Consider the following 15,942-nt stretch of genomic DNA (forward strand, 5'->3'; position numbering starts at 1 on the left):
ATTAAAACCCATTCCTTTGCCTTTTACTTCTGCTACCTCTCTCGTCATCATCCACCGTAGAACTCCGTGATCACTTCCTGCTACTGGTTCCTCTACTGTCAGCCCTATTATGTCATCTGATTCATGTGTGATGATGAGGTCTAGGATATTCTTTTCTCTAGTACTTTCCCTGACATGTTGATACAAATAACAGTCATCTAGTTGATTTAAAAATTTTGTTCCCCATGTCGAGTTTCCTTCCCATTTACTCCAATCAATTAGAGGCAAATTGAAATCACCCATAATAAGGCATTGACGCTTACTTGCCCATTCCATTTGCATGTAGAGGCTTTTGTCATAATCTTCACAATCACCTGGTCTGTAGATTACTCCTACTCGCATTATACCTTTGTTTCCAACTATCTCACACCATACAGACTCTATACTAGCATGTGAAATGTCTGAATCCGGGAAAGCTATCGTCGCACTCAGGCTGCTTCTGATAAGAAGCATTACCCCACCACCCCTTCTATCTACCCTATCCTTCCTAAATACATTATACAAGACGTACTTAAACTCATCATCCCCAATTTCCGGGTGGCACCACGTCTCTGTAAGCCCTATTATGTCCGCGTTACTTGTTTTAACCAGCAGTTCGAATTCGCTCATTTTATTGACGACACTTCTAACGTTACTGTATAAACAATTAAGATTTATTGTTCTTGTATATTTAACAACCCTTGAAGTTTTTTAGGCTCTCTTCCCTGATATTAGCTACCCGCTCACGTGAAACGTTTCTGCTCCCAGAACATCTAGATAATACGTCCAGTTGGGGTAACAGATAAGAACTCTTAAGGTATGTGCAAGAGTTACTTTGACCCATATTATCAGATAAACGCGTGTCAGTATTATCCACATCACCCTAACTAGCAGTTTCCCTGAACCTTTAAGGTATCCTCAATAATACTGGCAAAAACTTTTGCACCACCTTTGTTTAAGTGTATCCCGTCTCTACAAAACAAATTCCTTTTACCTACAAGTGTGGGCCATGCTGATAGAAATTTCCCCCCTAAAGCCTTGCAGATTCCTTCAAGTCTTGAGTTAATCCACAAGGCTCTTAACATATAATCCCTCCTATCGTGTCTGGGCAGAATTGCAGACACAGACATTGTGGCCTAGCTCGCAGCATTTCCTCAGCATGGTCCTGTATTTTTCCAACAAATCATCAGATCGTGTACGTTTAGTATCATTAGTCCCCACATGAATAATAATATTCTCTTTACCCCCTTTAAAATCTGACAATCTGTTGGTGACATCATCAATAGTTGCTCCCGGCAGACATACCCTGGTTCTACTCCACCTATTCTTATTACAAAAAATATTCCCCGTTTCCCTGACAATGGAGTCTCCTAATAAAACAATGTCCTTTTTAACCAGAGTAGATGCATTATTCTCGAGGGCAAGCACCCATTTTTTCAGGGACTCAAATTGTTCCATCAGTGCACCAAATTGTAATTTAAGATCGGTGCACTCCTTACATCGATCAAAAAGAAAAGAATCCCCTGGTGAGGTAGGATTAGTCACCAGGTCGACCTTCGAAAACATTCCACAGGTTCCACAACGGATTAAATCATTACTCACCCGTAAATCGCCATCGGCTATTTCCGTGTGAGTCACGATACCCTGTGACGTGTTTAAGGCAGATCTCGTAACTACCATTATAAAATTAAATAAATATCAATGAAAGTTAACTTTAAAAAATTATATCTATAATATTATTAAAATCAAACTGTTACAGGAAAACCTATAACAAAATAATCCAACAATATCTACATAAATCAAATATTTAAAAAGCACTCTCCAAAAGTAAACCACTTAACTGAGGAGCCCTGACTAAGTGCGTCCGCTCACCTCGAATGCCAACACTACTTGGACGATGTCCAAGTATATACCATGGGTATACGGGCTTACAACAAATAAACACAAAAATAACTGTGTGTGTGTGTGTGTGTGTGTGTGTAAGTAATACATTAACATATTAGATATAAATTAGTGCTCAAGTATCATGTCTAAGGCCAGATTTAAACTTGTTGCAGCTCTAAGGTAAAACATGTATGAAGCTTTTTTTCTCTCTCTTGTAGTTCACTTGTGACAATATTAAAAAAGGATTTTTCAAGGTGGAGCACAAGGCCTCTTATAATATGAGGCCCTAAGCTGTAGTAGTTTGTTTAGCTTATATGTAAATCTGGCCCTGAACATGTCTACAGCATTTGAACTAATCAAAGTTATATTATTAGAGGTGTCATTCCATTACATCACACATGAAATCTTTCACAATATGAGAATACACATATATATAAAAGACCACTGATAATTTATTGGTATAGATCACTTGTATCACTAGACACTCAAGATTATGAAAGGAGGAAATACAAAACCTAATTTTATAAATGATAATAATGAATTCTTAAACAATTTTATTTGTAAGATCATTAACAGTAGTTAGCTTACCTCTCTATCTGGACGTAATGTCTCTAAATATTCTTTATGATCAATATAGCCATCACCATTACGATCAAAGATTTCAGCAACACGTTCCATTTCAAGACGGCTGGTTGGAAATTCTGTAAAAACAAAAGCAAATAACTATTTACTGTAATGTAATAAGAATAAAAACAATAACAATGATTAATAAAGATGTAATTTTAATAAGATCCAGAATATGTTTATAAAAAGAGATAAAAAGTTATATAGTTTAAAAATAAGAAAGATTAAGAATACTAGTGGCTTGTATATTTGAAAACTAGGAGTATACAAAGTGGTTGCTGATATTCTGGCAAAGGTTTTGCCCAGTGCATTGGCTATTTCTGATGGCTCTGCAGTGACTTGTCCATTCCAGTTTAGGATCGGAGTTGGAGTAATCTGGTATCTGCCATTCATTTTGTTAATTTTATTCCAGACAGTTTTAGATGGTGTGGAACTTGTTAATGTACATGCAAATTTTATCCAGGATGCTTTCCTACTGGCTCGCCTAATATATCTGGCTCTTGCCCGTGCCTTCTTGAACCCCAGGGGCTCACATCTGGTGAATACGGCTTGGCACACCCAGGGTTGTGAGTAGGATATCATCATTCTTCGCTTTCTTGGTGATTCCCTTCTACTTTTGACTCTCTCTCTCAGGGTAACTCAGGAGTTTTTTTTTTTTTTTTTTTGGCTGGTGCAGCATAAGCCTCAGGCTTCCTTGCACCATACAGCTAATAATAATAATAATAATAATATGAGGTTCTCTAAAGTAGAATATCTTCAAAAAGTATTCCAGATTTGGTTTCGCTCTTTCTTAGCCTGCGCACGTTCTGCATTCCACCATGATTTTGGTTGTGTTGGAAAGTGAGACAATGTTTTTGGGACAGTGTTCAGCAGTTTCAATTATTTTATTTGTTGCATATTGTATTGCTGCATCTAATGGTTTGTGCTTGACAGTATCAACATTTAGTTTTGCAAATGATTTATAAGTTTCCCAATCTGTTTCATTTATTTTCCAATTGGGAGTTTTATGTGACTTGCATGTGGTTCTTAATGCCACGATGATGATTACTGGTTAGTGATCGCTGCTCAGAGGATCACCGTGCACTGACCAATCAAGTATTGCAGAACATCACACAGGTCTATAGCGGTAGTATTTCCTGATGGAAGATGTGTATATGTGTGTGTGCCACCGTTCAACAAAGTTAAATCATTCTCTTCTATCTTTTTTTCAATTTGTTTTCCTCTCTGATCTATGGTTGTGTTACCCCACACAGCGCTATGTCTGTTGAGGTAGCCTAATATACAGAAGGGAGTAAGTAACTGCATTACCATGTCTTCTAAGTCCTGTTATAATAAATCTTGGTTTGGTGGAACATAAATTGTTATTAGTGTTATTAGGGATCTAGTGGCTACGCATACTGCAACCGCTTCAAGGGTTGTGTTTAGCTGGGCAATCTGAGAAGGATTGCAAGAATTTACTACTATTGCCAATTTACCATGGGTTGTGCCGCCTGTTACTCGGTCAATTCGATATGCTGTATAGTTCTTTATTTTTATTTATTTATTTTTTTTGGTAGTTGTTGGCGCATCTGCTTCTGTGGCCATAATGCACCTCCCAAGGTTTTTGCAGTACTTTGATCCAAGCCCGAGGCGGGAATCGAACCCACGACCTTTGGGTTCCCAGGCAAGCGCTTTACCCACCTGGCTATCCTGGTCGGCTAGTTCTTTATTAAGGTAGAGTCTTGAGGTCGGTTTCTTGTAAGCAAAGACAGTGGTGCATACTGTGCAATTAGATCGTATGTATTGCCTATATTAATGCAGAGTCCTCTACAGTTCCACTGGATTATGGTTTTCATTATTTGGTTTTGGAGAGGTTTTTGGTGGACTGTTTCCTAGATGCTGTTTTAAATCTTTCACTTGTAGGTTTTCCCTTTTTGGGGAAATATGGCTTTCTGGTATCCATCTCTTCTTCCGCAAAAATCTCTACTATTGATTTGTCTGCTTGATTGGTCGCTTCTGTCTCCACTTGTTCAATTGACTTATGACATTACGATTTCCTTGAGGAGCTTTCGTTTCTGAATATTTTATATCGGGAGGTATGGAAAGTGGTGTGTTGGTGAGTTTCTCTTGATGTTTTGGCTGGGACGTTGTAGTAGTGCTCTTGCCCAGTTTGAGATTGACTTCTTTGGAGGAATTTTATAATCTGTTTGGGTTTCTATTGTATGCCGATTTGTTATGACCTGCACATAGGAAGGTCTGTTTAAGGTAGTCGGCAGTACAGTTCTCTTAGCTTCTTGGTATGTGACAGAACATTCCACTTTATACCACTGAATCTGCTTTTCCCTTTTCCAATATTCAGAGTTCTTGGAATAGGCAGAATGGTCTCCCTTGCAGTTTGGATATCGGTTTCTCAGCTGAACAGTTCTGATTGCTGTGCTCCTGAGACCCGCAGCTGGAAAAGATGGCAACACGATTGCATGCCATTTGTGAATGACCATATTTTTGACATTTAAAGAAATGGAGAGGATTCGGAACGTATGGTCTGATGTTACTATTTAGATATCCGGCCTTCACATATGTAGTTGGTTTAGGAGTGCTAAACATCAGTATATTATATTTCTGGTTGGGGTAAGTGTCCCATCTCTATTGTTGTTGTTTTTGTGGTGTTTTCTGGTGCAAGGGCAACTTAGGCCATATTGCACCTCCCAAATAAATTGACTTTACATACAGGAACTGCTTGTACAGCAGTTAGAAATGATCATACATTTGAATTTGTTTTAAATAGAGAAATAATTCAGAGAGATTTGATTCTTTACCTATAATGCTATCTACAGACAGAGGTTGTTGCAGATCTGAGATGAAACTAAAAGCCATTCGTCAGGCATTGTTAAACAAGCGACATTTAAGAAGTATATGTTTTACTGTAAGTGGTTGTGAGCAGTTTGCACACTGAGGAGGATCCTTCCCTGTAAGCAGATATAGATGGGTGAGGTGAGTGTGACCTATTCGGATTCTGGCTCAGATTACTTCTTCTTTTCTATTTTTATGAAGGCTAGAAGTCCATAATTGTGGTTCAGGTTTTATTTGAAATAGCTTGTTATTTTTTTGCATTTTCCAAAGAAGTGTCCATTGTTCCATGCATGTTCTCTGTATTTTGTGTCTATAATCAGGATATGGGACTAGATCATTTGTTGAGGCTATATTGGAAGGATGCTTTGCAGCATCATCTGCACATTCATTTCCTGGAATACCACTGTGGCCAGGGATCCAAGAAAAGATAACAGTTTGTTGATGCTCATGAAGCTGTATCAGCTTATGTCTTATGAGTTTTAATAAAGGATTGTTAGGTGAGGAAATGCCTTTCAAAGCTAAAATAGCACTTTGTGAATCAGTATATATTATACTTTTATTTATTGACAGCAGTGAGATATTTTTCAGAGCAAGCATAATGGCATGAATCTCAGCGGTATAACTGCTACATTCGACTGGAAGTGAAAACGAGATAGTTGAATTAGGGAAGACAGCAGCTACACCCACTTGATTGTCAGACTTTGAACCATCAGTATAGATCTTGGTGAATTTGGGGTACTTTTGTGTATGAGCATAATGTAGTTGTTGAATGTTAATCATTGCTATGGAACTTTTACCCCATTGCTCAAGGTATTCATGAGAAGAAAGTGTGAAGGTAGACCATGGGGGATCTGGATCTTTTGATTCTCTGAGGATATTATCAAATTGGATGTTACAGCTTTCTGCTAAAATCTGCAGTCTGATACCAACAGGCTGAATTGTTCTGGGTTTATTTGTATAGTGGGTTTTCCACAGAGGATCATGCAGGAGTGGCCAAACAGGATGAGTAGGCAGGCTTTTCATTTTAGCTGAGTAATTCATCAGCAACATTTTTCTTCTGATGTTAAGTGGAGTAAAGACTTTGAACTAATGTTCTGTATGCACCTAGGGCTATCCTAAGAGACGAATATTGGATGGACACAAGACGCGCTAAGGTGCTTTCCCTAGCTGAGTCATAAACAGGTGCTCCGTAGTCTAGCCAAGATCTAATTAGGGACTTATATAAGTGGAGCAGGGTATAGCGATCTGCACCCCAAGATGTACTGGAGATTACCTGCAGTATATTCATTTTCTTTGCGCACGTGGTTCTTAGATATTTTATGTGCTCCTGGAAATTTAATTTCTTATCAAAAATTAGCCCTAGGAGACGAATACTCTTTACGATTGGTATAGGGTGATTGGCCAAGTGCAACTCAGGTTCAGGATGCATTCTGTGCTTTGTGCAGAAATGTATGGCTGTAGATTTGTGGCTTGATAGTCTGTATCCATTTTGTGCCATCCATAATTCAATGTTGTTTATGGATATTTGTAGATGCCTCTCGATATAGTTCATACTCTGGGAATGGCAGGATATGGTAAGGTCATCCGCATAGAGATACGAGTCAACGGTGTTTGGAATGCAGTTTATGATATTGTTTATTTGTAGTGAGAACAGTGGCACTTAGAACAGAGCCCTGTGGGACTCCTTCTTCTTGTATATATGTTTGAGATAAAACCTGCCGGTACTTAACTTGGAAAGACCTGTTTCGAAGAAAGCTTTGAATAAAATAGACTAAGTGCCGTCTCATATGAATAGAATGGAGATCTCTTAGGATGCCGTATCACCATGTGGTATCAAAAGCCTTCTCTATATCAAGGCATATCATGACGAGATGTTGATTTCTAATGAATGCATTCCTTAAGATTGATTCAGCTTTTGTCATGAGGTCTAGGGAAGATCTATTCTTTCAAAAACCAAACTGATTATTACTGATTATGTTTTCGGATTCAAGGTACCAGGTGAGTCGATGGTGAACCATTTTTTCCAAAGTCTTACTCAGGCAGCTGGTTAGAGAAATTGGTCTATAATTGTGTGGAATCAAGTGATCCTTTCCAGGTTTCGGTATAGCTATTATTTAAGAATGTCGCCAGGAGGTCGGGAATATATGTTCTGAGAATATCTGATTATAAAGTTTAAGCAATAAAGATAGTGATTTCTGATTGAGATGTTGAAGCATTATATAGTAAATTCCGTCAGGGCTAGGAGCACTGTTTCTTGAGGTATATATAGCTTCTTTCAGTTCAGATATTGTTAATGGTTTGTTATAGGGTAAATGGCATGTAGCTTTGAAGTTCAGTTTCCTTTTCTCAGTTTTGGCTTTAATTTTTTGGAAAGACTGTTGATATGCGCTTGAGGCAGATAATTCACAGAACACAGTTCCTAAGGCATTGGCAATCTCTCCAGGAGAGGAGATCTCCTTCCCATTCCAGTTAATAATGTCCCATCTCTAGTAATTTTAATCCTTCTCACAGCTATAATGCCTTGATCTTCAAGTTCATTTTTAATTTCTTCTTCTTTAGAGACACTGATAAGGACCCATTCAGAAATTACTCCTTTCGATGTATTTAGCGTATTACAGGGGGAGACCTTTACTGGGATTCCACCAAATGTTTTCATTTGAAGCAGTCTTTCTGCATGTTTGGCATTTGCTGTCTTGACTAGAATGTTGCCTGATTTTAGTCGCTTAACATTTTTTGGTGTTCCAGCCACACTTTCTAAACTTTTCTGGATGACAAATTGCGACAGTTTTCCTAATGGCTGTTCTGTCGTAGAATGAAAGACAATAATTGTAGGTGCATTAAGTGATGTCACATCCTTTTTTTGCGTTTTAGTTGTAATAGTCTGATTGTTCTCATATTTCCGACTCAAAGGAGTAAGATCTTTGAGATCTGTCGTTGTAATGTTTGGGTCATTCATTTTTGCTCCTTTTAGCCCTGGGAGTGAGAGCTTTTCCTGCCAGGTTTCTGGCTGCACTACAGGGAGGCAGGAGCAGCACCTAGTGACCAAGCATAAATAGATTAGTTGAAATCGCCCGATCACTAGAAACGCTTGGTATTCACGGCCTCTAAGTCAGTATATATTATGCTTTCTTGAACTGAAAAGTGTGAAATATTTCTAGGACAAGCTTAATGGCACGTGACCCAGTAGTATAACTGTTGCATTTGGCTGTAAGAGAGATAGAAACAGTAATATTAGGGAAACAGCAGATGCTCTCACTTCATTGCCTAACTTTGAACCATCAGTGTAGATCTCAGTAAAATGGAAATAATTCTGTGTGAGGAATATGTAGTTGGTGGATGTTAATATATGAAAACCTCTTCATAAATTAACCTTTTCCGTATCGCTGGCAATCAATCACTCTAACACCCTTTCACTTTAGGAATCGCTTTCTAACTGCAGAGAAATTGCCTGATCACTAGAAATGCATGGCAGTAGGGGCCTGGAAAGTATGGTTTTCCAGTGCATACCCTTGTGAATGAATAGTTCTAGAACGTGCTCCTTTTGCTATGAGTGATCTTCTAAGTCCATCCAACCTGTTTGGTTTGCATCAGGACTAGTAGTTACTTTTGTGTTTTTCTGTGGGGAGGCTGGTTGTACAGTAATTGGAGTATTTATGGCTTTACTTTGTTTGATAGTAGTTTGGTTTACTGGTACAGTGGCCAATACTGACCTTACCCACTGAGATAGTGATCCGCTTGGTGGTATGGTTACAACAGTTTGGGTTGCAATCGATCTTTGTCTTTTGGTTGCTTGAGCATAGGTTGGTTCATTAGTATTCAGGGCTGGTAAAGATTTTTTGGCTTCTTGGTAGGTGATATTGTGTTCAGTTTTGTATCGCTGTACGTGTTTTTCACATTTCCAGAGGGGACACTCCTTTGAATATGCCGAATGTGCTTCTCTGCAGTCTGGACAACTAGGTGTTGTAGCCATACATTCAGTGTTTGTGTGCGCACTGGATCCACATGTGGCACAAGCAGCTGCTACTCTGCAGACTGTCTGGTGACCAAACTTCTGGCACTTGTAGCTCCATAAGGGGTTTGGAATATATGCTTTAACACGGCAATTAAGGTAACCTGCTTTGATCGATATTGGTGATTTTGGGTTATTGAAAGAGTAGTAGTAGCAGTAATCGTGGCATGTGATGCAAGAAAGCAAGCATGAGCTTATGTAGCATCAGCCAAAAAAAAAAAAAAAAATTCATACCACCATTCCCTCTAAATGTCTCTCCAGTTCCTCCTTAAATTTACTTAACCTATCAACTTCCACAACGACAGATGGAAGTTTGTTCCAGCAATTAACCACCCACTGGCTAAAGGCAAATTTCTGCACATCTATTCTACAGATGTCTTTCCTCAATTTGAAATTATGGCCCCTTAGGTTCGTAATCTGAACAAGTGGAATAATCCTATCAGAATTCAGCGTGCTAACCCATTCAAGGCCTTATACACCTCAATCAGATCACCTCGCAGGTGCCTAGTCTCCAGCTACTACAATTTCCTGAACTTGTGCCTCTTTTCGTAAGAGGATCCCGTCATTCCCATCACCAATCTTGTTGCCCTTCTCTGTACATGCTCAAGCAAATCTAAATCCTTCCTAAAATGAGGCCTCCAGACCTGTACGCAGTACTCATGGCGTGGCCAAACCACTGTCTTATACATAGGGACAATCACCTACTTCTCCCTGCTAGCAAAATTCCTGTATATCATTGACAAAACCCCATGACCTGCTCTTGCATCCTGTCTGCACTTTTCAGAAAACTTCATATCTGACTGCACAATTCCTCCCAGGTTTTTTTCATTTTCTATCACCCTAAGTGTAGTACCACACAGTTGGTATGTTCCTCTGGGGTTACTTCTACCCATATGCAGTACTTAGCATTTGTAAATGTTAAACATGCATTTTTAATCCTTAATAACTACTCATCTGTGAATGTAGATGCAAAGTACTCATTCAGTTTGTTTGCTATCTGAGCAGGATCATCAACAGTCGAACCATCAATATCAAGTGGACCAATCTGATTCATCCCCTTAATTTTAGAGTTTATATAACTAAGAAATCCTTACTGTTTTTCTTAGCATCCTTTGCCAAAGATTTTTCATAATCTGCCTTCGCCTGCCTAACCTCCTTTGTGACTTGATTACAGACTAGCTTATATCTGCCATGCATTTTTCTTCTCTACCACAAGTCTCATTAGTTCATTTGACAACCATTTAGACCTAAACCTTGAACAATATTTCATAATAGGTATGAAACGTTTAGTAGCTTCCATGATTAATTCCTTGACTGCTTCCCACTTAGAATTTGCTGTTGGTAACATCATCAGTTGGCCCCACTGTACAGAATTTAAAAACTGTCTGAGACCACTGTAGTCACCTTTATGGAAGCAAAAACCCTTTCCTTTACCCCTAATGATAATTATATCTTTAAGTAAATCCCACATCAATACACTGTGATCACTGCCACCTAGTGGTTCCTTTATCTGCAAATTCTGCATATATCTGCATACACAAATGATTACTGCTGATAACCAGATCAAGAGTATTACCCTCTCTGGTTGCCTCTCGAACATGCTGCTGCAGAAAAAAATCATCCAATAAATCCACAAAAGTCTTGCTAGTGTGTGTGAACAACCCACAAGTTCCAGTCAATATCTGGGAAGTTAAAATCCCCCATTATAAGACATTCTGATTTAGTAGCCCACTCTATTTCTCTGTACAATTATTTGTTGTACTCATTCGAGTCATATGTTATAGTCCTATAACACATTCCTACTCTTATTTTTGCTTTCACAGTGCTTATGTCCCACCAAACTGACTCAACAGTGCACTGTCCATCTATATCAACTGATTACCACAATTTGTTTGTATGCGCCGTGGATCCATGTATGGCACAAGCAGCTGCTACTCTGCAGATTGTTTGTGAGTGCTCAAACTTCTGGCACTTGTAGCAGCATAAGGGGTTTGGAATATATGATTTAACATGGCAACTAAGATGACCTGCTTTGATCGCTGTTCGTGATTTTGGGTTATTGAAAGAGTATTATGTTCTGAGTAGGAACTGGTATGCCGTCTTTTTTGTCATTATTATTCTTACATTGATTACTCCTTGATCTCGTAGTTCTTCATCTGATACTGTCATGAGGTCATGATGATGCCTCTTGATGTATTCAGGGAAATTTGAGGTGAAATGATAACGGAAGTTCCACCAAAAGTTTTTAGGTTTAGTAGTTTTTTTTTTGGTAGTTGGAGCATCGGCTTCTGTGGCCATAATGCACCTCCCAAGGTTTTTGCAGTACTTTGAATCAACCCTGAGGCAGGATCTGAACCCACGACCTTTGGGTTGCCAGGCAGGCACTTTACCCACCTGGCTAGCCCGGTCGGCTAGGTTTAGTAGTTACTCAGACTGTAGAGCAGTGGCAACTTCAACCAGTAAGTTTCCTGATCTTAAGTGACAAACTGTATGACAAAAATGCCTAGAAAGGCATTTTTGCACTAGAAATGGCAAGAGTTTGCGAATAGGTTGTTCTTTGGTTGAGTGAATGATAAGGAAGAGTTGGAGTTCTGATTTTGGCTACGTCAGTCTTTTGCACGTTTGGCTGCAACAAAATCAGACTCTGATTGTTTTCACCCTGAGGGTCTCATCTATGCACCCAATGGATTTCTAGGTTTTAGGAAATGATTGCTACATTTTGCCCTGGAAGGGAGAGCTTTTCCCATCCAGGTAGCTGACCCGACCACATGGAGGCAGGAACAGTGCCACCTTTGTGACCAAGTAGTAGTGGGTTAGTAATAAAGCAAAAAATTAAGAGAAGAAAAAAAAAGAAGGTAACTTCTCCTTCTGATCTAGTAAAGTGCTTTCTTTTTTTTTTTTTTTTTTTTTTAATGAAAACCCCAAACACTAGAGGTATTAGAACCTATAGTACTTAGTACCGTGCTGGGGTTCGAGGTTCAGAACACGAGAGAAGATATTTTTGACATTCTATTTTTGAATTACAGTCTATAGCAGACTTGAACTGCTACAGACTGTAATTTTCAGGAAATATGCATGAAGGAAGGTTGTTGCAGAAAAATGCAGCTGAATAAATAAACGAGATAGATGAAAAGTTGGTTCTGTGAGTTTGAAGTTGGACAGTAAATGGATGTTGGCTGGTGGCAGCACGTGTTCGGACTGTTTTGAAAGAGAGAACAGGAAATATAGAAGCCAATTCAGAAGAACAGTGCCCATGGAAGTATCTGTAGAAAAGGGATGCAGCAGAAACAGTATGTCTATGAGACAGTGAGTGGAGAGACTCTGTTAGAGATGAGTCATTAATTAGCCTAACTGCTCTCTTCTGAATGGAATCTAGAAGCCTGAGAGAGGTTTTGGGGGACACCGAACCATATGTGGGAATAATGTTGCACGAAAGGGTGGATTTGTGATTTGTAGAGTGAACAGCTGTTTGGAAGAAAAGTAATGGTGAGAGCGAAAGAGAAAACCAAGTTTTTTTAGATGCAGAGGAAGAAATATTTGTAATGTGCTTGTGCCAAAAGAGATTAGAAGTCAGGGTAATCCCCAAAAGAGATATATCAACTTGCCTAGAAATCAGCGTGTCACCAAAGATAAACATAGGAGCAAAAGAATCCATTTTGCAAGATATAAGACAAGACTGAGTTTTAGAAGGATTGAAATCAACTAAGTTGTCTTTGTCTCACTGGAGAATTATATGGAGATCGGCATTTAAGGAATTGGTAGCAGATTTTCGAGAAGTTGAAGCTGATTGAGCAGGGCAAGTTTTCTCAAAATGGAAAGTGGAATGCAATGTGCTATCATTGGCAAAACTATAAATAGGATTTCCAGTCAATGGAAGAAGGTCATTAAATATACAAGAGGAAAAGAGTGGGGGAAAGAACTGAACCTTGGCGGAACCAGCATTAGTAGAGAAGTTAGAACACAGAGCGCCATCTACCATCACCCTCAGTGAGAGAAAACTGGATAACCAATTACAAAAACAGTTGGAAAACCATAAGATGGAAGCTTGTTTAGAAGACCTTTATGCCAAACATGATCAAAAGCCTTTGAGATGTCATGGGCAACTGCTTGTGTTTCACCAAACATTTCCATTGAATTTGTCCATAAATGAGTAACATAAGCCAGAATAGCACCAGTGGATAGACACTGACAGAATCCATACTGGCGATCGTTGATCAGATAGAAGGTTTCTAGATAGTTTAAGAGTTGGTGGTTAATTGATTTCTCCATTACTCTAGAAAGAGTAGAAGTAATTGCAATGGGATGATAATTGGATGGGAGGGATTTGTCACCCTTTTTAGGAACTGGCTGGATATGAGTAAATTTCCAAGCAGAAGGAAAAACACCTTTGGAATAAGAAAGTGATAAAAGGTGGCAAAGAACATAAGTTCTGTAGCACAAGTTTTGAGAACAAGTGGAGAAATACCATCAGGAGCTGGAGTTTTCTGAGCATCAAGATTCGTCAAAGTCCTTCTGACATCCTTTTAATGGAAGACCACAGGAGGCATTGAATGGAGCTTGTTGGGAATGGTGGGAGGTGTTTTCCCAAGATCATTAATACATGCATTGGAAGAAAAATGGGATGCTAGAAGGTCAGCTTTATCCTTGGCTGAAGTGACAAGAGAACAGAACCATCTGGTTTTGACAGAGGTTTGAGCAGAAATGGGCAAAAGTGGCGGCCAATAGCTCCGACAAGAGACCAGAATGCTCGGCCACCACTAGGGCAAGAAGCAAGTTTTCCACACTCTCAGCCTGTTCAATATTTAGTTTGGACTGATTAATAACTGCTTTACAACCTTAATAACTGTTGCGAGCTTTGGTGTAGGCAGAAAATGAAACTGAAGAATTGGAAACAAGCCAATTAAGATATGCACATTCTTCTCTTGAACAGCCTTAGCACATTTATTGTGCTAAGGCTGTTAGCACATTTATTGTGTTAGATAAAGGACAAGATTTTAAAGTGGAGTGTGGAATAAAGGATTCCATTCCTACAAGAATAATTTCACTGACACGATCTGAGAAAACGCCGACATCAGAAGTTTTGAAACAGCAATCCGACCAAGGAAAATAAGTTATACAGATCATCCCAAATTGCATTCTTGCAATGCCCAACAACACAAGGCTGGGAATAGCCATGAGAGAAAGGCTCCATTGGAGAAGTGTGTGTGTGTGTGTGTGTGTGTGTGTTATGGAGGTTTAACGGCACATAAGCTGCTGTGGGTATAATGCGCCTATTCACAGAAAAATGCTAAAAACAAAATTTAGGCATAATCACTTGGTTTTGTTTACAGAGATATTTTAGAATTTATCGTATAGACCAATTATTTTCAGGAAGAGAAAAACTCGTTGATGTTTGCATCATCTCCAATAATATGTTGTAATGTCATTCGTTCTTGTAGATTTCTCAGGGAAAACAGGACAGATATTCTGTCCTGTTTATAGTGAGCGCAGTCAACCAGAATATGTTTGACTGTTAAATTTTCTGAACAGTATGGACACTGAGGAGGATCTTTGCCTGTGATTAGATGGAGGTGAGTCAGATATGTATGTCCAATTCGTGCCTGTGCAAGTACCACTTCTTCTCTTTGCACTGTTTTGGTAGGTTCTAGGTTGTTGTGATATTTTCTGGCGCAAAAGCTACTTAGGCCATATTGGGCCTCCGAAATTAATCGAGTCACTTATGTTAAAAATATACGGAGAATAGTTAAAAACGGTCATATATTTGAATTTGTTTTAAATAGAGAAAGATTTGCTTCTTTACCTATGATACTATTGAGAGACAGAGGTTGTTGTAGATCTGAAATGATACTGAAAGACGTTCATCGGGCATTGTTGAACAATCTACATTCAAGAAGTATATGTTTTACTGTTAGAGGTTGCGAGCAGTGCACACATTGCGGAGGATCATTTCCTGTAAGCAGGTAGAGATGTGTGATGTGAGTATGACCTATTCGGGTTCTGACTAAGATTACTTCTCCTTTTCTATTTTTACGAAGGCTAGATATCCAAACTTGAGGTTCAGGTTTCAGTTCAAATAACATTTGTTTGCATTTTTCCCTAGAAGTGTCCATTGTTCCAAGCATGTTCTCCGTACATTGTGTCAGTAATCAGAATATGGGATTAGATCATTTGTTGAGGCTATGCTGGAGGGATGCTTTACAGCATCATCTGCACATTCATTTCCTGGAATACCACTGTGCCCTGGGATCCAAGAGAAGAGTTTGCTGATGCTCACGAAGACGTATCAGCTCATGTTTTATGAGCTTTAATAAAGCATTGCAGGTTGTGGAACTGCTGTTCAAAGCTAAAAGAGCACTCTGTGAACCAGTATATATTATGCTTTTATTTATTGACAGCAGTGAGATCTTTTTCAAGGCGAGCTTGATGGCATGGAGCTCCGCAGTACAACTGCTGCATTTGGTGAGAAGTGGCATTGAGACAGTTGTATTCTGGGAAGACAGCAGCTGCACCTCCTTGACCATCAGACTTTGAACAATCAGTGTAGATTTTAGTAAAGTGGGGATAATTTTGTGTGTGAG

At 39.0% G+C, this 15,942-nt stretch overlaps 1 protein-coding gene across 7 annotated transcripts in view; it reads right to left on the minus strand.

Moving 5' to 3' along the window:
• Nucleotides 1–15,942, minus strand: part of LOC150085455 (uncharacterized) — a 1,845,429-nt gene that overhangs the window by 201,542 nt on the left and 1,627,945 nt on the right. For all 7 annotated transcript variants that reach the window (XM_090374043.1, XM_090374041.1, XM_090374042.1 and 4 more), the window contains one exon: nt 2,491–2,603. In XM_090374043.1, coding sequence (XP_090230169.1) covers nt 2,491–2,603 — 113 coding nt within the window. The remainder of the gene's footprint in view (nt 1–2,490; nt 2,604–15,942) is intronic.

This window comes from Mastigoproctus giganteus, chromosome 5 (genome assembly GCF_048544385.1).
Source record: "Mastigoproctus giganteus isolate SK-2022 chromosome 5, ASM4854438v1, whole genome shotgun sequence".
In the NCBI taxonomy this organism is placed as follows: Eukaryota; Metazoa; Arthropoda; class Arachnida; order Uropygi; family Thelyphonidae; genus Mastigoproctus; species Mastigoproctus giganteus.